Source organism: Malurus melanocephalus, unplaced genomic scaffold (assembly GCF_030028575.1).
Source record: "Malurus melanocephalus ecotype Western Australia unplaced genomic scaffold, MMel_1.1 scaffold_196, whole genome shotgun sequence".
Lineage (NCBI taxonomy): Eukaryota > Metazoa > Chordata > Aves > Passeriformes > Maluridae > Malurus > Malurus melanocephalus.
The window spans coordinates 26,737-50,389 of record NW_026623428.1 but is presented as its reverse complement, the minus strand read 5'-3'; the positions used below and the strand labels follow the sequence as shown (position 1 = coordinate 50,389).

General features: G+C 37.6%; 1 protein-coding gene across 1 annotated transcript in view; it reads right to left on the bottom strand.

Moving 5' to 3' along the window:
- Nucleotides 1-23,653, bottom strand: part of CACNA2D3 (calcium voltage-gated channel auxiliary subunit alpha2delta 3) — a gene marked incomplete at its 5' end in the record, with an annotated part of 215,312 nt that overhangs the window by 182,773 nt on the left and 8,886 nt on the right. The window contains 4 exons of the mRNA XM_057373420.1: nucleotides 6,491-6,565; nucleotides 13,895-14,045; nucleotides 14,135-14,195; nucleotides 15,534-15,665. Of these exons, the coding sequence (XP_057229403.1) occupies nucleotides 6,491-6,565; nucleotides 13,895-14,045; nucleotides 14,135-14,195; nucleotides 15,534-15,665 (419 nt within the window). The remainder of the gene's footprint in view (nucleotides 1-6,490; nucleotides 6,566-13,894; nucleotides 14,046-14,134; nucleotides 14,196-15,533; nucleotides 15,666-23,653) is intronic.

The window sequence follows — 23,653 nt, the reverse complement described above, 5'->3', positions numbered from 1 at the left end:
TGACAGAGATGGATAGATAAATATGCAAAAAGTAATTTGCTTAAATAAAATTCAATATGCAAAATTTGTATTTACCAACCTCTTATTGGCAATTTTGTTCAGTTTCTTTGCTGAATCAGTCTTCTGGTTATTTAATTTCTGGTAATTACATAGAAAAATAAAAGCTTTTTGGAAGTTATACACTACATCTGTCTATTTCTGTCATTCGAATTTACGCTGGGGTAAGTTCTTGATTTAGTTTGGAGTTACTGTGCCTATCTGTGCATCTAGAAGATGATATATTTCATCTGGAAACGTTTACAGAGAAATGTCCTCAACCCATATATAGTACATTAAAAAAACATATAAAAGAGGAATGTATATTGTAATATTGTTACTTTAAATCTGGAGTTACATTAAATCAGATTGTCATCCGATTCCTTTGGGGTAGGTAAATTGTAACATGGAGTTTCTCAAAGATGAAAACCTCTTGGCCCRAGAAAACTAGAATTAAAATAGGCAGTTCCACATGTTTGTAATTTGTGGAGAAAGTGCAGACGGTGACAGAATTGTGTCTGAACTATTTCCCACTCTTTTTTAAATTTGTGTATAGCAAATTGATACACTTCAAGGTAGCAGCTGTTCAACACTAATGCTAAATTATAAAACAGTCTGGTAAAATTCAAATATACCTTGCATATTTTATATTATTAAACCAYATTTAGGATCACAGATTAATTTCAACCTCAGTTATGCTACCCAATATAATTACAGATTTAATTTTTGTGATGAACAAAACTTAAAGCAAGTTCTGCAAATTAGGGATAGCTTACAATATCCACATATCTGAACTGAGTATGTGCCTACAAAAAAATTTATGACAATTGCTATGCTGCAAAAACTTTTAGAAATAAGTGGAGACACCRTGACACCTGTCATATCACCTGAAACTAATTATTCTTAACACTAATTATTGTCCTATTCTGAAATGTAAACTGAAACACTGTATCTTAGAGGAAATCTAGTACTGAGATTCCTACTGGGCATCKTAKTAAACCTGGTAGCACATTTATTAAYACCACCCACATCACTGCCAYATTTGAAGTTGTAACCTCCTCTTTTACAAATACACGGAGCAAACTTCATTCATAAGGTTTCTGAAAGGGAGAATGTTTTCTGAAGTTGTATCTGGCAGAAATGCAAGGTTTAGTTAGACTCTCATTGCTCTGAAAGCTAAGCACAACAASAGCTAACAGAACCCACAGTTTTGCAGGAAAATAATCGAACAAGTTGATCAAAACCTGTGGAAATTTCAAAATATCCTTTCAATGTATCCTCACACTTTCTGAAAGAAAATCACATTACATGCTGGAGATTCAGGGCTGAGAACCCGTTTTCTTCAACCTTCATTCCTTTGCTGTCACAAAAATGAATGAATGTGTCAAATGTTAAAAAGCATAATTGTACAMCATGTATTTGATACCCCTCAAAAATCCCCTGTAATGCACCAGACATTTATTAGYGCTTTAACAAAGGATCAGAAAACCCCTAACAGGTATGATGAGGCTTGTTAAAAAAATTCCTGCTACACCAATCACTGTGAAATCTGTACCAGTTTTCAAAATGTGCATTGGGCAAGGCTGAGCATTGCAAAGGCAAAAGTACTCATRTTATGTTTTCTCTTCCTACTGCTCTCTTTACTTTAAAAAGTGATGCAGGATCAAGAATCTTTGGCTAACATTACCAGAAATTAACARGTTTAACTTTTTGCCCCTTACAAATGTAGCTGTGAGAAGAGWGTTCAGTTCAGAGATTCCAGCTGAACCTTAACTTTTAAGTAAATGGAATAAAATAAAGACTGCACATTCTAGAGGAAACAAATGCAGCKTCATCAATAACAACTGGTATGTTTGTCAAAGAGAAATGCAATTCCTTCCTCTGTGTGCACTTTGAACAGGTTTACTCTAATGTCAGGTATATGTTCTTACCTGAAAGACAGAGAAAAATAGAAGGGGGTGGGCTTTCTAATATCTTTCCTGGTTCTTGCAACAAAAAACGTTGCTCAAGGGAGAGTGTCACCACAGAGTGGATAGAGGAGAGCTACAATGCTTGAAATGCTTGTTCATACTTTAATGAGAGTGGGTTTTTTCTTTTAGGTAAGTAGTTCCCACGCCGTGCTCCATGGCGAGTGCTCTAGAGCCAATGTGAGGAGTTAACACTGTGTTTACAATACTATTTTCATCCCAAAAAGAGAGGTGGGGAAGGGATCAAGAGTGACAGTGTTTCTCTGAGAACATGTATAAACCAGACAGCTTCAGGTTTTGGTTTTTTTTTTCTTTTTTTAGGACTAATTGAATTTTCTTAAAGTCTGGCTCTGTGGAAGCCTCTTACATTCCTGCACATTATGGGTAAGAGTTGCTGCAGCCCATCCCTGGATGTGAAAGAGCACTCCTTCATTTGCTACCCCTAATCCCACTGAATATTCAGCACCAWCGCCACCAAGAAGCTCTCATTTCCCAGGCTGCTACAAGCCCTAAGGCTGAAGCTGTTTCCTGTAGCCTACAAAAAAAAAATAAATCCTTATGCTCCATTCCCTGAAGATGCTCCCAGGTTTCATTTCCCCTGCATGGGAACAGAGCAGGCTCTGGCTGCAGCCCTGCTGCAGTGACAAACTCAGGATTTGCCTGACCCCAAAAGCCAAGGCTGTGGCTGGACAAGGGCTCAKGATGAGGGGCAGCCTCTGTGCACAGAACCCTCTCTTGCAGGAGCAAAATTCGATTTTGCCTCTCCCTAACAAAGAGGACCTGGTCTCTCCCCACACCCGGCCCAGTTAGTACAATTTAACCCAATTTATTCTGCTGAGAAGCTTCTTTACCCTTTAGCTCACTACAAATGCAGTGGTGAGGATAGCTAATCATCCAGATTCTCCATTTTTCGTTTTGTTAAAATTTAGAGATTAAACACGATCCAAAGAACGACATCCAGCACGTTTAAGTGACACTCTCAGAGTGGAAATGTTCCATTTGAAACATTTCTGAGCCTTGCAGAAAGACAGCAGAGTAGCTCTTCAATAAATATTTTCAAGACAAATATAGACTGGGGTACTGATCCTGGGAGAGCAATTTTTATTCGGAGTTTTTGGGACAGCTGCTTTCCTCATGAGGTTAAAAGCTCCATTCAAACATCTCAAAGTAATTTCTTATCTCTGMTTCTAAGAAGTTTCTGTATTTGGTAAAACTGATGTCAGATGAACCCAGCAAGATGCAGTTAGCAAGAACTGGGGTGTGCATCCATGTATGCTATGGGTGGATTTTTTTGGTTAAGGGTCATTTAATGGGAATTTTTTATATTGATGCTGAAGTAGTATGGGGAAAAAAAAAACAATAAAAGAAAGAAAAAAAGAGAGAGAATAATTTGGTAAAACTGGTTCCATGCATGTTTCCATCCACAATGCTGCATTAAGAGATGCATRTCTTAAGAAAGGTMAGGATTATGAATGACAACATAAAAGAGTGGTAGAGTGAACTGTTAAAAATYCAGTCCCTGCAATCATCAGCACCATTCATCTCCTCTTTCCACAAAAAACAAAACTATAGCAAAATGAAATACCATTACAGTAATTTTTAATTGTTTCTATTTCAARTTATCATTAGGGAATAGGTATTTGYCAGCAAAAGAAAAAGTGTTCTAATTTTTTTTTAAATGCTTGTAWTTGTTCTGTTGCTAATAAAGCTTATGCTGTTAGTAACAGATGTGATCATCCTTGCACCCATTCAGGAGAGAATATTTGACATGAAAATGAAAAATACACAGTTCTGAATCAAATATATAGCTACATTTTCAGACCTATGGTGGAGTTCCAAAAARTCAGGCATATGTAGGCATATGTAAACAGAAACAATAAATTATAGCAAAATATCACCAGTCAATCTCCTGCTCTGCTTTGCCAGTACAGAAATGTGGTCAAATGACTGCTTGGAAAAGCTACATAACACTGCATTTKTCTTGGTAGTTTTCTTGGGTTGTTTATCATTTAAAGAACCATTTATTAATCAGTGAACATGCAAAGGAGTATTTATCTTGTAAGAACTGGCTGAGAAAATGCCATTTTATCTACTTTTTTCTGATATTCTAATGGGCCCATGGCAATTACACCAGAAAAATAAACTACAGGAGAAGTCAGGTGTATCTGTGAGATTCACAGAAATTAATGTTATAACCTAAATGGCTGAATACTTATGAGGAGTTCCAAAATACAGCTAAATACTTTCTTAGTTCTGGATCAGTTTTGGAATGTGTACATGAACATTTGAAGACATCTTTTTTCCAGCAGGCCTGGTCAAAAACCTATGAATTCACGAGAAGCTTTTCCAGTTAATTCAGTGAGTTTTTGACGAAAAAATTTGCTGTGTGAGTACAGTCAGACCACACAGTATCAGATCTTACAACAGCATCAGGTGTTTCAGAAAGCTGTAACTGACTTCAAGGGCATGAAAACTGCATTGCTTGTGYAGGATTAAATGATTGTCCACCTCCTCGGACAATCTGCAATTTTATTGTGAGCTATACTCAGGACAATGGAATTTTTGTGCCTTCTAGTGTTTATGCAGATAATTTTTTAACTTCGTTAAAGTATCTAGAAAAATGATATAAGAACATACAAGCTCATATATAAAAAAAAATGAAGACTGGCAAAGTCATGGTGCATACAAATTCACAGAAACATTGTAAGTTATCTATCTCAAGTTTTTTTCTCTGTTCTGGCCTTTYAAGGAAAGAACATGAACTAGCTCACTAACATGAACAACTACAAAAATGTTCATATTTAATTATTTCCCCAAACCTTGGATATATTATTCAATCTACAGTTGAAGCACAAAGTTATTCTGTAAATAAATAAATAAATAAATAAATAAATAATTTAGCTAACTAGAAATTACATCAAAGCTTACTCTGAAAAACAAGATATGAAATTTTACTTAGTAGTTTTGAAAAACTGAGCACTGTTGATAAAATCTGAGCATCATCTGGGTGGTATAAAAACTYCTTGATCAATTAAATTAAAATGGATCTGATATTAAGTAACATATGGGTGCGGGGTAATCGGCATTTTGATCAGTTGCAGAATGATGGCAAGGTTAACTGTAGGATTGATTCCAACAGGACATCTGGGCAATACATTTGGATTTTTAGATCTGCATCTAGAACTTGCACAGATTTCATGTGGCTCATTAGGTGCACCCACAAGAAAGTGCTCATTTAGAAAACTGCATCACAATTCACAAATAAGGGACTTCAACATCAAATTATCAGAAACAATTCGTGCCCACATAGCAACCAAATGATATTTAGATACCTACAGTGGTAAATATCAAGTGTACAAAAGAAGCAGCAAAAGGGTGATTTCTGTAGGATGTAGACAAAATGCAAAGAACTCCTGTGAGTAATACAATGGAGTAAAAATCAGCATAACCAGATGAAAATCATTTTGTCTCAGTAAACATAAAGAATCTCAGCACTGACATACTTCAAGGTGTGTTTTCAGAGCTGTGTTTTCTACTTTCTATCACAGATCATTGACAACTTGAGCAAAAGTGAACTGCCACACTGGGTATTGAGCAGAATTCAGTGCTGAGCTGAAATTCTGATTTGCCCTTATTGGAAATGGAGAAGTACTTAAGGATGTATGACTGCTGCCCTCTCCAGCCACAGCAAACCACCTTGAGTAGAGAGGCAGCCTTAGCAAGGAAAGAAGTTCTATAATAGCAGGATGAGCTTATTTTATCAGGCTTTTCACTCTACAAGAATTACATGGCTTTTCAACCATATTATTTCATAATTTCACATGGCATAAACAATCTTGCCTTACTTCCTAAAGTGTGTTAGAGGAATGCCCAGAACAACTGCATCAAACTCTCAGGCAATAAACTAAACTTCAACCTGTGGGTTCATACTGCAATCTCTCTTCAAATAAAACTTGCATTGTAATCACTTTAATGTTTGGGGGATTTTACCTGAAAAATTTCAACAGGATGTAACTAATCTGAACATATTCACAGAACGTTCTTGAATGAGTGCATTATTACATTGACCTGTTTGGAATGTTAAATTCTTTTACTCTTATAGTATTAATAYTTGTTTGTAGATTTTGTTTCAATTTTAGTGTTACTTTGAGTTAAGAATGCAATCTCTTCCTCRGTAATTTCTGTTAACAGAATGATAGTTCAATTTAAAGTGGCTGAAATATTTTACTTAAAATAATTACCAAGCTTTATTAACAGTATATTTTCAGTGACTTCTGCAATTTTCCATTAAGTTTATTCAACCAAATTGACTAGGAGATTATTTCTCTCTTTATACTGAGTCACATAAAACTGCTCTGAAACAGCATGAGTAGAATAATTAATAAATTTTAATAATGGAATGTATTGTACTAGGAAAAGATCATTATAGCACATTGTCACCCACTGCATCCCAGCTCTCCACTGTTTTTTTTACTTTCATTCCTTACCTCTTTGTTGGCTCTGTCTGCTTGAACTAATGTTCCATTCAGACACGGCTCTACATAGTGGAGTTCTTCATTATACTATAGAGAGAAATACAAAGTAYGATGAAAAATTTAATTAAAAGCTTGGAAGATACAAGTCAATTTAATGACTTAGAACTACAGTGAATGAAACATGCACAGAAWGAAAGAACAAAAGGATTTTGTTCATTTTTGAAAACTTGCTGTGGTATTTCTTTTACTTTTACATGATTCTTAATTTTCCTGAGGTTTATCCCTCTAAAGGAGCACTGAATGGGTGCTAAAACTCAGGTGGAATTAAGGGTACTATTTACAGTTATCAGGCAAAAATATCCCTCCAACTGAAACCTGGATGGTATTAAGAGATCATGTTTGATACATCACAAACACACTCCCAATTCTTTGCTGCATATTTTAAAAGTCCTGACAAATGTTTGTGGCACTAACATTTTAAAAGCTTAATGCTGGAACAACTACACCAAAAAATCTGGAAGTTGAATCAAACCTGTAAATGACTGACAATGTTCAAAATCTCAGCCAAGGAAAGTGGCTTATTGTACAGAAGTCATGAAGATGGGACAGATCCTGAAGGAATGATCTGCTTTTCTTGCAAGGTGTAGGTAAGTTAGCTCAGTCCTACATTCACAAGCATCCTAAGCATTAAAAAAATGAAGTCTCATCTGCAGTCAGTAGAACTTGAACACTAATGGATGATTGATTGAAATTTGTACTTGTTTAAATCTTTGAAACCTTTCAACACAGGTCAAATTTATAGAGCAGTACCTTCAACAAATAGTTGTGTAGATAGAGCCTTAGCTTAATTCCTCCTCCAGCTAATTTAATCCACTTTAGAAGCAGATAATTTACAGGATATTACAGATCAAACTGTAAGGACTTTGCATCTGTGCTTTTAATTAGTCTCTCATTTCTTTATAATAATTTAAAAGTGGTTTCACAAGGCATAAAGTGAATCAGAACCTCCACCAAAACAACACTAAAGCAATCAGGGATAACATTTCATTAGGTCAATGTATGCATTTATTCCCTTCTTCCACCTCACTGAGGATAAAAAAAAGCCTTGCAATGAACAACTCGTCACACAAAGCTGCTTGGACAGGGCCTCAGTCCCTGTGAATTCTCACAGTCTGTCCCTTCCTGCAGCTCCAAATTTGCTCCACTCTCCTCGATTTAGCACCACTGCTCTCTCTGCACCACAGCCCCCTGCAACCCGATCCTCTTTGGACACCTGTCGTCACCATCCCTTCTGGCTGTGCACTGCTCACCACCTTCATCACCACATAATTACTCTTGCAGAGGGAAGGGTATTTAATTTGAACTGCTGGAGTTATTCTTGAGGCACTGTGCCAGACTCAGCCCTCAGCTAGAAGGGAATATAAACCCAGAGTAACTTGCTATTGCTGGGTATACAGATGATTTATATCAGCATCAACATGGTAACTGATTATACAGAAAAAAGCCAAAATGTTTGAAAGATATTTACACAATTTTTGTAGCAGATTTGCATACTTCCCTAATTGTTTTATTACCATCAATGTTATTTCTATATATGAGAGTGTGTGGACTTATCTGTTGTTCCAAAGGTGATACAAAATACAAGGCAAAGGYTTCTGGAACACTTTAGAGTCACTGAGTGTCCCGTGTGCATCTCAGCCTCATAACAGTTTATTGATCTGATAAATGATGTACTTTCCCCTGTAGTCTCTCCTCACACTGCTTTCCAATCTGTCTCCTGAGAGTCATTGCAAAATCACAATGCCAAATCTACACAGCATCTCTTATTGTAGCCCAAAGTCAAGACCATACTCCATTCCATGATAAAAAAAAAATTACTGAAAACCTGTGACAGACTGGCACACCCACCCTTGCTGCCAAGTTTTTTTCCTGTTCATAATCACGTTTTTTTTCAGCCCATTCTCTGATCAAGATACTTTCCAGTTAAGCCTTTTCTCAGCTTGATCTCTGCAGCTGTTATTGGAAATGTGAKCATATTCTCTTTATATCATACCAAGCACAGATACTTTCCAATAATTATTTAAAATCTCAAATATAAAGAGAYGGAAAAATTCACTGGATAGAATTATTTCAGTTCCTAATGAAAGTCCCAAAAAAGCATCTGCCTAAGTCCATGAAAACCGGAATTCTGATGTAACATGTGAAAGCATTCAAGCARTGTTTGCTACTTAAGCAATCCACTTGATAAGATCTTTAATACRACTCTCACCTTCTACTAAAACACCAAACTTGTGCTTCATAGTGTGCATTTGATTGCTTTGCCCTTGTCATAAGGTGTTTTACAGTGATATTGGTGCACAGTGATATCTTCCTTTAATTGAGCCAAATCTTTAAAGAGAAAAAAAGGAAAAAAATTCTCTTCCCCTTTGCCACTACCACCTCAGTAATCTGGACTTAGGCCTGCAGTTTTTCTGACATTTCAAATTTCATATTTAGTGAAATAACTTCCTGATCTGATTAACAACTGCAGACTTCACCAGCAATCCCCAGTGTAGATGTCTCATTAATTCACCACAGTGAAAGCCTGCATTTGGCTTTTCAAGGGTTCTAGCATTATGCTCTTTTCTCACATTTCCTGGTGTTACACAGTCCCACTCCTCTATACCCTGGCATGTGGCATCTTTGCCTGTGATAGTTATGACAGCAGTAGCTGGGTGAGCAAATATCTGAACAACATCTGGGAATAGCCTGTGTTTTGTGAGGGGAGGGAGGAAAAAATTAAYGACTTTCCTTTCTGAGCTCCTCTTTGAAAACCCCAGTCTGCTCTTGTAATTTAAATATGGAATTACATTGATATTTATTGTTTTATTTACATAGCCACAGTTATCTGTTTTATTAGTTCACATTATTTTGTTCCTCTACTTATTTCTTTGCACAACAGGCATAAAAATGTAAGTGGGCTAAAATGTGAACTGAGAGAAACCATACAGTTATTTAGAGAGCTGCTGGCCTACATTCCATAATAAGATAGTATTCATATTCTGAAAATGAGATATGAATGGTTTTAGCACACCTACACAAGCAGTATACCTTTTCCTTAGCATTTTCCTTATTTATTCTTCGCCATATTTAAGCTGCCTGGAACAAGGTCCACAGAAATAAATTAAATTCACTTTTTTTTTTTTGGTGCAAAAATACACAGATAAAAGATAAAAAGTTTTCACACTATATTGCCCGTACTCAGATATCCAAATCAGCCCAGCCTAAGAAGCCAATCCAGAAAAGGAACCAAAGGAATTGGTGTTTCCATGGTTTACCATGCCCAACAAGTGACACACAAACACAGACCAACGGTGGGAGAATTCATATGGAGGTTCATTTTGGCTACCTCTTTTTGTCAGCCAGCTCACACACAGCTCTACAGAAAAAAATGATTATTCAGGTAGGCTAAAAAGTAAATTTATCCATGCTCTATTCTGCAGGAATAAAAAAAAAATTATAAAATACTATTTATACTGGAAAATTCTCCATAGTAGTACAGGAAGCTATACTACTCTGCTTTGAATTAGCAAATACTTTTATTCTAATCAATTTTGCTAAAAGGGTGTGTCTAAAGCAGTAAAATTAATTTCACATCCTCGGTTCGGTTAATATTTTGCTAATTCAATGTAGAGTTTTTATAAAAGCATTTTAAAATTTACAGCATTTGACAAAATTAGTACTCGTTTTATGATAATATTGTTAATTTAATGCTTGACTTGGAATTATACTTCAAAGTGAATTGGGAAAATATGCCTTTTCTCTTGCTGTTGCAGATATCTCCATTCATGCACCAGTGAACTGACCTCAAATTTTAACACAGGCAGCACAAAATCKCTCTTGTATTTCAATATTTGTTTTTTGCAATTCAATCATCTCATCCACAAATTTCTGATGGGTATTGCAGCAACCTACCCATGAAAGCTAAAATGATCTTTAAGATTATCCTTTTATGTATATTCTCTGGCGAGACTTACACTGAACTCTGCTTTCTGCTGTATATACATATATATATATATATATATAGATAGATAGATTTACATAAATACATACAAATATTTGTTCCGTTAATCACTGTGCATGATAAAGCCTGACAGTCACGGTCTCTCAGGCTCAAAATTTTGTTTCATCTGATAAGTACATTGCTTGTCCAGATTTCTCACACTAATAATGCTCTTACTCCRCTCAAATTTTGGTCTGGGGAGCGAGGGAGGTGCTTGGCCATTTGTCTGAGATTCCAGATGCCCAGGAGTCCTCATGGAGCAGCAATTTGGACTGGCCTTTGAGAGCAGTGGGTCTGAGCAAGGCTCAGCCGTGTTCAGGTGCAGAGTCACCCTCTGGCACAGCAGATCTGTTTTTGCACAGCTCTGGGGACAGAGGTTTGCTGTGTGAGCTCAGCTCTGCGTTACAAAGGGATTTCCTAGACTGGCATCTGAGTGTCTCACCTTCACATGGAGCTGCTGTCACATCAGCAGGCTGAGCCCCAACCACAGGCAGATCTAATCTCACTCAACATTTGTCTGTAGATAAAAGCTGGATGGGATTTTCAGTGCTTTCACAGCAGGCAGCCTCTTGTGTGGGCTTTGTCTCATGTTTTGATCGCTGAAACATCTTCTCCAGGCCTGACAAATTCCAATTGCCYTGCTGGCACGTGGTCAAAGCAGCGCTTTGGAAGTGATTTTTGCAGATAATGTAGATGTCAGTGCCTTTACTGAGTACCCTCAGTATGCCTCTACACATCACATTTTGATGTGCATGGCTCAGCTTCAGCCTACCCGTGCCATTCCACACTGAAAACCCCACTCCCTTCTTCACAGCACAGCTCTCTYTTGCTAGGGGGTTTTATTTTCAAGCAAACAAATATTTTTGTTTCTGTATATTGTTGGTTTGTTTACCTTGTGAGACAGCAAGAGGCAGCTGAGTCAGGGGARGTTTRGGTTGGATARGAAAAGGTTTTTCACYCAGAGGRTGGRTGAGCACTGGAACAGCCTCCCCAGGGCAGAGCTCACAGCAGCTGAGTCCAAGGATCCTCTGGAAGTGCTCTCAGACAGCATCTGGCATTTGGGGCTGTCCTGTGCAGGGCCAGGAGCTSGGCTCCATGCTGATGGATCCTAATTCAGCATATTCTGTGATTCCGTGGCTTAGTACCAAACATCTCCCTACAAACTCCTCCTGCAGGAGAACTCCAAGGCACCAGGACAGCGCTTCACCCCCTCACTGCCTCTCCTGCCATGCTCTCCCTGCTCCCCCTGCATTCCTGTGGTACCTCTTGCAAAGCAATTAACACCTTCAGGTTCATATTTGCACATCAATGTCCTAATGAAATTAAAGAGCTGAGCAGGTAAGCAGAAAAACACCTCCTCCATTGCTCCTCCTACTCATTTAAACAAAAACACACATATCTGTCCTGAAAGAGGCTCTAGAGAGGAGAGAATCTACAGAGGAAAAAAAAAAAAAACTCAGACTGTAAATGCTGTAATTAGCACAGGAATTAGGTTTCTTTCTGAAAATGCAGAATTTCTGATCCTGGCCAGGCCCTGCAGGAGGGCTGCAGGATGGGAGGGCTCCACAAAGTGCCCAGTGCCATCCCAGCAGCTCCAGCTGGGGACACTGAGGTGCCCAAACGGGCTGGGGCTGCAGTGCCCTCACACAGACAGAGCCTGSAAAGAGCCATCAGGGCTGGGAACATCTGGAAACACAGCTGGAAAAACGCGGTGGTGGAAGGAGAGTGCTGCTGGACACCGGGGGCTGGAGTGACCCACACCAGAGTGGGGACAGCCCTGGGGCTCTGCAGCCATGGGGGACCCGGGACTTTGTGTTAATTAATTAACAAAAATTCTGGGACCCTACACTGTTTTACACTCAGCTCAGTTAACGTTCAAATAAACTTTAAATTGCAAAAAGTGACAGTTTTTTCATGCTTGATTTTTAAAATAGTATTTGCATGGTATTTCTGCTGTACTAATTAAGCAAAATCACTAGTTTGGATTTAAACTACACATGTTTTTACATTTTTTTGTTGTAGATGAGTCTTTTGATTTCCCTAAAATAAAAGAAAGTTCACTTAGAAACCAACKTTTCTCTTCCTACATAATTCACAGTAACTGTTACAACTACTGATAAACAGAGATTATACACCAAGAAATGACTGGTTGAGCATCTGAGTAATTACTTAGTTGAAACATTCTTTCAACTGACAAAAATTATTTAGATTACAGTTAATCACTTTTTTTTTAAGGACAGTAACTCTTTTTTGGGTACAGTATGCAATTATATCTTTATAAAGCATGAGTTTCTGCTAATTATGCAATTATCATGCAAGGAGATTAACAAGAAAGATAGTCTGAACTCCTTGCTATCTGTTAAAAATACAATATATGCATATATACTTCATGGACATATACTTCATTCTCTATACAGTCTCAGTGATTTTCACTGGTGTCTCTGGGGTCATTTAATTCAGTATACAAAGGATGCTTTCCTTACAGCAAAAAAAAAGCCAAAATCTTGCTTATGTTCAAGAAGTTGAAGGCATTTGCACATTGGAGAAAACCATTTATTTATAAGTATTAGCAAGAGAATATCAGCAAAGAAAATTTTATATAACAACTGATTCCTCCTCCTTTCCTCCCCTGCAAATCATKGTTCTGATGTCAGTTTTTGACTCGTTGATGTCATCCTCAGCCACAAGATTAATCCCAAAACTCTTAAGTACAGTAAAACCAGCCTCTTGTCACAGCTTTAAAATTTGTATCTGTACTGTGGAAAACTCAGCATCATTTACAAGAGGAGCTGCTGATAATCTGATTCCTCACCGTCAGCAAACACCAGCAACTCCTTACACAACTTACACATCCATACATTGCAGATCCCCACTAAGGGAAACACGAACATTGAGGAGTTATGTTGGCATTTTATCAGGCCATACAAGCCTCAGCAAAAACTAAAATCTGAATTTATTAATTCTTACAGATTCACCATTTTGTAATTTGCACTGCATAGCATCAGCTGAGGGGGAGGAGGATGGAAGGCAGCAGGGAAGGCAGACACACCCCAATTTTAAACGTTAAGGTAAAATAGAAAGTTCAAGCAAACTAAAAAACCCACCATATTAGTATTCTTTGCAACCCCAGACTGGAGATGACTTTTGTAAGAGGTTTCAAATTGCAGCTCATAGACAAACAGTCTGAAATCTCTGACACCCAAAGAATCCTGCACTGGAAAAACACAGAAAGTGTCTGTCCAGTGGGTTCAGGTGTCATCTTATCCATCACCTGTCTGCAACTTTTTCAAGTGGCTTGTGTGAAATCAATCATGACAGATAGCAAGAAATGATGGAAGAAAAATAATAATAAAAAAATAAACTGAGACACTCACAGCAATTATATTGAAGAAGTCATCATCTCCAAGGGTATCCAAAATGGATGAAACTGTCTGTTTTGCAATAGTCAAGCGAAGCCCTTTCATACTGCCACTKACATCCACTAAAATTACCACATCTTTTGGAGAAGTTGCTGCCTGGATGTACCTGAGACAAAAGACAAAACAACTTCTTTTAAATATTGAACTTTTCATCCTTTCAAATTTCTTAAACACTGCTAGTCATCTGTGGCCTACCACTTTCTGTTTCTGCAGTCAAATGCAATGACTCCATTCTCATCAGGTTCCCATTTAATTCCTGTTTAAAAAAAAGAGAATAAAAGTATTAAATTACATTTTCACGGAACCTGTTTAAAATGTATCTGTGATATTGGGGCTCAGCAGCAGTTAATGGACTTTCATACTTAAATCTGTCACTGCCATTACAACATAGGAAGTACTAGGGAGATATAAAGTTAAAGAAATAGGACAAACAGAAATAATTTTTTTTCTTCACTCATTTTTAGTCTACTGTAAGGTGGAAACCTCTTCAGGCCTACTATGTCSTTTGCACTATTTTCACAAAATTCTGGGGCTGGCAAGCTTTATCAAATCTTGCCAAGTCCCTTCCAGATCCTGAGCACTTCCCAGYCATGGCTGATCCCAGCAGCTCCTGTTCCATTAACTGCTTCACTCACAGGTCATACTCTGAATTTTCACTCTCATCACTATGAAGAGGTAAYATCTCCTGCTTGTGGGTCAGAAGAAATATGATAAAAATACCTCYAAGAGAAAAAAGATCAACAGTGGAATTCTTCCTGCTTTTTACACTCATTTTCTAGCACAAAACAGCCTTGAAAATAAGGACTAATATTTGAAATATCATGGAGCTTGGGAACTGAAATATAATCTAAAACTGACACAGGTTTAGCAGACATTACCCTCAGCCACTTTTCTGCTCATGGTAAACATGCTTAAAGTAAAGATTAACTTGCTTAAAGTAAAGATTTAGAAAAACATGGGATGCTAACACTTCAGCCAAAGGCACAATATCCATTAGAGGCCTGATTTATTTAATTTCATAGTTTATTATAATGTGGTAAATTTGGTGTAGGATTAAACATAAAACTTAATAGACAGCAATATATGTTTTAACCTATTTCCATAGAAATAATACAAGTRATGTGATTGCATTTTATTACAACTGACGTAAAAATAAACTTTAAAAGTTTTTWAATTAAAAAAACAAAAATTAAATGTAAATATGTCTGGTTAAGTGGGAGTTTAAGAAGAGAATAACAAATTTTAATGCAGTTTTGCTGGGTGCACTGATAGAGCACATTATTTAGGGTCAGTACTAGATGAAGGGTCTAATCCTTCTACCCTCCTTCTTCACAGTCTGTTGAAAAGTTATTTTTCACATTTGTCTATCTGATTAAAAATTGTTATGAATATGTGAGTTATCATGAAGGCTTTACCTCCAAATGGAAATTAGTAGAAAAACCTCAAATTTTTAAAATGTTGATTAGAAATCTCCCTGAAAACCAGATGAAGTAAAACCAAACCTGCAAGTATCTGTGGCAGTCAGGATTTGTGACACTACTCAGTGCAGCCATAGAATTCTTTACTGGATTTTAAGAACTTCTGTTTTTCTTACCTGGATATTGCCTGAAAAATCCTTTTGCACTTCCAAAGTACTGCCAGATGAGAGAAGGGTCACGATCAAAGTTATCAACAAAAACCTTATTTAGAGATTCCGACCAATAAACTCCATTTACAATGGCTGGATCTGGAAAAAAATAAAAACACACACAATGAAAAGTGATTTTAACTAAGTAAAATCCATGAACTCTATTATTTTCAGTTTATTCAGTACACAAAAATCTGTTGACTGAAAATTGTTGTAGAACGTTTTAAGTTTCCTTTGCCAAATAAGTGATCCAAAATAAATTATTCCCTTAAATAACAGAAGTATGACTAAAATAGAGCAGAGACACCTGGTACAACTTTTTGATAAGTTAAATTTGCMCTTTAGAGCATCTGTCTTGAACCACCATGTAGCTTGTTCTGGAGAACATAAATAGGTCAATTTTATTTAGATTATTTACTCAATGTACCTTCCCTAAATGTATGGAATGTCTCATGGCAACACTTTATGTTTTTTTTAAAACATTCAACTTGGTAAGATCATTCCCACTACATCTGAAAGTTTTCATGTTGGAATAGAAAGTGGAATACCTTTTATTTCACACTTGAATKATGATGTGCATAAAAACACAACATCTCATGACAAACACCACTAGTTGTTATTTGGAAAACATTGAACCTACATTCCACAACAATTACCCAATTAGTTTTTATTCCCATAGAAAGAGAACTACAAAGCAAATCCTTGATGTTGAAACTGTTCTGTTTAAGACATCCCCATCTATCAATCCCTAAAACCCCAGGCTGCCCAAGTACATTTTTATGCTGCAGATTTGGTTCAATAGTGGGAAATGAGAAATCAATGAACGTGTCTTATAAAGTTACTGGATTTCAAACCGTGAATTTTGAAAGATGAGAAACAATTAAGATACAGGAAGTTCCCAATTCAATCTTATGTGAAGTCAGCAGAATAAAAAGAAAAAGACAGAATTGAAATCACAGATGTATTATTTAATTTGCAAAAGTGTGCATACATGAATACACAGTAACATTTGCTCAAGCATTTGAAATAAAGCAGCCATTAGCTTGCAAAATAATGTCACTGTACTGTTTCAGAAGACTGTTTCAAATRTGATTTTAATGGAGTGGAAAAAAGGCAAATTGTTATCTTCCCTTGCATTCATCAAGAAAAACAGCAGAAAAAGGGAAATGTCTCAGCTACACAACTTTACATGTTGCTTTCACCTAAATATTTAGGTTTACATAGATGAAATGCTGAAAAAGCAAGGTMAACAAAAACAGATGTTGCTTCTAAAACATGTTGAGGGCAGTTTCTTGTTTCTCTAGAGGATGAAATATACACTAAAAACCTGCCCCAACAGACTGCTATCAACCAAACCAATGTCATTGCTCCAAGGGCCCTGCTCCATTGACCAGTTGTTTCCCAGTCTGTAGTGACCCCAACAACGAGCTGTGACCAAAACATCACAAATCAAGCATCAAGACTGAGATCTGCCATCAGTTTGTACAAATATGCTCCAATTTCAGCACCCCAAAATATCTCCCCGCTGTTCAGCATTCAGACATTGCCTGACAGTGAAACACCAAAAGGAGAATCCTGTTCCTCAGCCACTGGAACTCCCCAGTACCAGTTACAACACTGATATTCTGATCCTGCTCCTATGCTTTATTTCCAATGGAGTATCTAAATCACTAAAAATTGCAGTGGCACTGCTGACTCAACATCACAATACTGAGATAAGGTGATAATCTTAATTCACCTTTGAAAGGAGCAGCAAAGTTCAGAGGATTGGTTTTGCGTTTTTTCTTTTTCCTGGTTTTGCTAGAAAAGTCTGTTTAGAGGAAAAGAGAATGAACCATTTCTCAAGCCTCTAGAGGGCTATAAGCTCTTTATATGCCCTTCAGTCATCAGGATTAGTGAAAAGACAAACAAATCAAACAGAATAATTCCATATTAATTTATATCTAAAATAAACTGCAGTGGTTCTTAGCAATTTAGATTTGCATCTCGTTCCAAGACTGCACATTGTACCTCAGTATTTTATAGTTTTATCAGATGTCTCCTATCCTGGACTCCTCAGAGCCTAATTTTTAATGTCCTTTCCTAATGAATCTATTCCATAATGCCCTCATAAGAGCCCTCACTCTGCCTCCCAACTCAATAACAATTTTCTTTGGATTCTACATGCATTCCAGTTCTGTAAGGTCAAGGAACAACTCTAGTCATTCCATTCACCTCTTAGGTTCTGAATTGAATTTGAAGTTCTTCCTGGGCACACAAAGATTATATTTATGTATAAAAAATACAAATATAAATCACTTTTAAAAAAAAATCATATTTAAATATTCATTGAAATTTTGTATTACTTGTTTAGACCACCTGTGAAGACATTAAYGTATTTCTATATCAGTATCACAGATCTGAGAACGCCACGGAAATAAAGTCAGGAAATTTTGYCTGAACAAGACTGGTGGAGTCTATATTCTGCATTAGGCTGACAACATTAATCATCCAAATGCTGATCACTCCAAACAATAATCCAGTGACTCTGAAATTAATAGCTTGGTGGTTATTTTTACTGAAAGGAGCATAAAGCAGACATTTTAAGCAAGGGGGCACAATTAAAATGTGACCTATGCTCGCTGGGTTCCTTCAAAATGAAAGCTGGTGACAATTCTCCACCTTTCCACATTCTGCATGTCTGTTATGCTGAATGTTAAGCTTGTAGTGCTTCAAGTTATGTTTTATGCTTCAACCACTTTAATAAAAAGAGCAAATAGAGCTACAATCAGTTTAATCCTTGGAATAAAAGGAAAAGTTGGGGAAAAAATAAAGCCGCAGTAGCAAACAGCAGATCTGGAAATGATGAGCCTTTACTGGCTGCTGCAGGCAGAAACCACAGCTCCTTGTTCTAAATTTTAYACTGCTGCTATGAGGGTGCATCTCTGTCCACATGCACCATCCCAAATACAACTGAGTTCTGACCATAYGTCCTCATTACAATTTTATACTCTCATCACCTAATAACCTGTACATTAAACTTGTTGTTCTGGGCAATTTCCAATTTTAGTAATTACACTAAATTGTTTCAATTCTCCCAGTACTTCACTTAGAAACAGTATTCATAAGTTTTTCAATTTCTGGTGAACGTCATCTGCATCCCCAAGATAGYTATATGTCAATAGTGGTAGATTAATCCTTGTGAATATTCAGAAATTTGGTGAGGGAGAAAAAAAAGTAAAGCTTCATATAAATGCAAAATTATTAATACGATGTTGTGAGGCTCAAAGATAATAAATGTAAATAGCTTCCTCCACAGTTCTTGAAATACAACTTTTGCTTTTGCTTCCTGGCAGATAAAATGTAATTAAAATATTCCCTTTCCCTTGCCTTTTAGATGAGCTGGCTTGCAATTATATGGGATTCTACCCCAGCATTGTTGGTGTAGAAGTTACCTGTTCTTASTGACATTTAACATAAAACCAACCCCGAGGAAAGTAGGTGCAGTGACATGGAACTGAAACAAGATTGCCAGAGAACAGCACAAATGCATGTAGCAATTAAGTTGCTGTCATGGATCCTGATGACCCGAAAAGGTCTGAAGTCTCAACAAAGGAAGGTKCACAGACTGAAAGATGTGCAACAGCCAAAGGTAATGATTTTTCTCTTTTTTTATGTTCACAGGATCTATAAAAGTATCTAGAGTATGATAAGTCTATGGATAGAAACTAATACACCCACAACTCATTCTGCATTTTAATTATTCCAGCCAGTTTTACAGAAAATAAGGGAAACCTCTGAAGAACTCGGTAACTATGAAATGTGGAACACTTCTTTTTCTTGCCATACTCTGCTTTATTATCAAGAAAAGTTACTAATGATCTTTATTTTTCCCCCCTGTTACATTACTTTTGCAATATAATAATTTATTTCTCCTGGAAAGCTGTCAGAGATGCTGGCATTGACAATGATCTTCCCTCCTGCAATATCTGCCAACCTCGAGGGCAGCCCTACATGGCAGAGCACTTCTGTCATTCAATGAGGCAGTTTGAGCACAGCCTAYGGGCCCAAGCACTGCAAAAGGAATGCAGAATCCAACATTTTTCTGGCTCAGAGATAGCAACAATATTAGCTTCGTTTTTATGACATTGACAACATATTTAGTCTGGTCATATTTTAAAGAATAACAAAATCACATACTTTGCTGGGACATACACCAACAATCCAATAATTGCACTACTCAACACTAATATGAATGCTTTTCAGGGTGGTCCAGCATATTCCAGAGCTGGGGCTGGATGCCAGTTTCAGCAACTGCCTTCACTTTTTTCTCCCTCTTCCCCTCTCTCTGACTCCAGGGTAATGTGGATGCATCAGCTCACAGATCAAAGCATCTGGCCATCTGCAGACATAAAAGAAGGTGTTTGTCCACTTTGCTTCGTGTGCTGGGAACTGTTCACCAATGTCAGGAATCACATTCCCTCCTTGAGAGGATCTGGGATGGTAAAGACTTCACGTACGTGACTGCACTAAGGCACAGCAGTTGGCATTTGGGGCCTTCATCTTCCARTATTTCCCTGATAACCTCACCCTTCTCCTTTGAAATGACAGCAGAAGAACTGGAGCATGGCCAGATGCGTTTATTTTTATGCTGAGTTTCATCTAAGTGCATTTGGACAATGCTTTGGATTGTTTTATGGTGGKGGGGGGGTTGTGTTCCTTTTTTATTTGGGGTTTTTTTTGTTTAATTTTTTTTGGMTGAACAAGACGGACTGAGATTCAACTTTAGTTCATTTGAAAGCGAGAATTRCAGCTGCAGACTCCTCACTAACAGCATTCTGGGATTGGGGATTTGTTTCTGTCTCATGAGAACTTGCCATCTCATGAGTTACAGAAAACGTCCTGCAGCAAATCTGAGAAGGTTTGAGATGACTTAACCCCTTTGGTACTGGCCTGGCTGGACCCTGCTTAACTTCTTGGATGTCTCAGCTAAAAGCAACCAGTATGACCAGACTGACCAGGGGGCAGGTCAGAGCAAAGCTCTGCAAACAGCACACAGGCACCATCTGTGAATACAGAATATTAACTTTYGTTTTAAATTACAGGAGAAACCCAGAGCAGAAGTCAAGGGCATCCCAGGAAKAGCTGGAAAGATGCTGCTTGAACAGAGCTGCTGTCCCAGGAGCCAGGATTTGGGGCAGTCAGACCTGTGTTGAGCTAGATAGGAYAGGACTGCCCACCCAGCAACTACCTTGAGCTGAGGAGAGCCAGAGTCAAAACCCAGTAATACTGACAGATAAATTAATTCATTTTACTGCAGGATAGTTCTGTATTTTCAGTGAAATGTGATCATTTGCACACTTTTGCATGATACAAATTGATGATGGTGAAACAGGAAAGAATAGTAAAAAATACCACACCACAGTGACCTTAAGTAAAAAATACCACACCTCAGTCCTTAAGATGCCAGGACTGAGAGAAATGTGAACAACATGAAAAACCTCTGATAGCAATGGTTTTCCAAGTAGAAAAGAAAACAAATTCTGAGAATATAGGAATTAAGCAAAATGAACTTATATTCACCGCATTTAAATCACAAAAAAAAAAAAAAATTAATCATGAATATAACAAAAGGAGCCAGTTCTGACACATGGCAAGGAGAAATTTCTGCACAGTCTGATGCAAGGGTAACTATCAGCAGCCTGGAAATTCAAACCTCTGGCAAGTGTCAGAGCAGGARAAGTGTCAYAACAAGCAATAGAAGAAGCCAGTGRAACACACTGCAAATTAGGGGGAAAGAAAGCAAATRTGACTGCTGCTAAATGAAGCCAATCATGTTGTAAAATATTTAACACACAACATTCCAAAAGGGACAATTTTATCAGAGCTATTGTCAAAGTGATGTATGACAAAGGCAAGGCACAGCCTTGGAAATATAAAAGTCATCCTTGCAGAAATTTCTCAGGGACAGATGTGTGCAGAAGCCTTTACAAAAGCCTCTCGAAACACAGGACCGTGCAAACCTGTTAACTAGAACTTCACAATAAATGTCTTTTTCCTATTGCTCAGATATTCAGGGGCACGGAGAGACAGTACAGTTGGGACCAACAAATATTGCTTTGAAGGAGGTTCTAAAGTCATCCTGTGTTTGTCAGCTCATCATGCCTCTCACATGCAGCAAATGGAGGCACGAGCAGCTTTAGAGAGAAAAGTTTTAGCAGGTAAAATGCATCACAGTTGTACTGGGCTGCAGTAAATTAAACCTCTGCTGCTCCATTCCTGGGAGCACCAGCACAGCATGAATGTTCAAGTGTTGAATATATCACATTTATAACACATTTATAACATATTTATCTACTGCCATGGCCAGTCACCATCTCTTACCCTCTCAAATCAACAGGCCCTTACTTCTCTAGTGCTTTCCTAATCGTTGTGCAGCACTTCCTTGCACAATTGGAGTAAAATGGAAGTTTTACTCATACAAGCTATGAAAATATTCAGCTGGTTCTAAAACCTCTGAAGATAGCATTAAAAACACTGAGCAGATGTACAGATGTATCTTGGGATGAGCACATTACAGAATCTGTTATGTATTCTTAAACACTATTTGCTCCTTCAGGAATGTGCCAAATAAAAGCTGCAGGACACCTAAATAAACAAAGTATAGTGTAAAAATGTCTTTGTAAGTTTTTAGCCAAACAATATTTTGAAACAGTTGATATTCTAGCCAAGCATCCTAATGCCTCATCAGAAGAGCAAGCCGCCTTTTCTCCTCTTCACACAACACATACCCGAGAAAAATCAAAGGATCTGTCTGTTAGCAGCTTGAAGAAACAAATTATTACAGTATTCTAAAACAGTAGACAAAATTAATWATATGTGTCTTCAGATAAAGTACTATTAATCTTTGTCAAATGTCAATCTTCTCCCCTTAATAAAGTTACAGCTTTTGCTTTGCCAAMCAACCATTTAATTAGTGCATATTCACTCCTAAAGGTCTTCAGAAACCCAGGATTACTGTCACTTTCTTGTCCTTAAAAGCAACAAGGAAGGRGGGGTGGAACCATGAGTGACAGAGGTGCATCAGGTCCAAAAGCCTCTTAACATTTTACTTGAGACCGTTTGGGTAACAAACATTCCCCGACCACATCTGTCTAAAGGCAAAGCCCAGCCCTGAGGAACTCAGCAACAGCTGCTGAGCCAGGAGTGCCAGAGAGCAGGAAATGCCTACAGGAAACCCTTCCCSTTCCCATCCTGTATCTGCCAGCTGGTTGCCATGGGGATGAGGATGAACTGGAAACACAGAGATGAGATCCACAGCCAGAGACAGAGCCGAGCACGGGGCAGATAAAGCACGGAACACATCTTGCGTGGCCATGACCGCGCTTCCAAAAGGATTGCTGTTAAAGACACAGGCTTGAGAGGGGGAAAAAAATAATCTGTGATGCTAAAGCCATTTTCAAGAACAAAGCAGAAGCTTGAGTAAACTCTGGGAATCAGATTTGAAGCAAAATTTAAGTAAAACCAGATGGAAGAAGCAGAGAAGTCTGTGCATCTTTGTCCAACAGGCAACAAGAGTCAAAACAAAGAAATATGGGAAGATAGGACATTCTCTGCAACCTTGACTGAATCAGCTCGACTAAGAAAGCTCCTTTTAAATTAAACAATGTCCAGTGCTGGGAAGACAGTGCAAACACTGTCCTACAGATCTTAAAACGTGAAGACAAACAATGCAGGGGAAGGATTTCAAAATATAAATAAAGCAGTCTAGGAGAGTATGTGATCATGAGTATTTAAATAATAACTCCAGGATGTTGAATTTTCAGAAGCGAAGTCCATAAAATCATATAGGAYGGTGACAGACAAGATTTTATTTCTTAATTTCACACTTTACAGGAAAATGGCCTTGCATATGTGCTAGCTGCAGATTATAATCTTTCGGCATCACTGGAGAAATTTTTATTTTGGTTCTAATATTCTAGAAAATAGGTAATCTTGATTTTGGCAGCCAGTTGGAAAGCATTGATAGGAAAGTATGACTGAATGATATTCATAGCTCTTTTTAAGTATCAAATTGAAAAAACCTCACTTAATCAAAAAATGGTTGT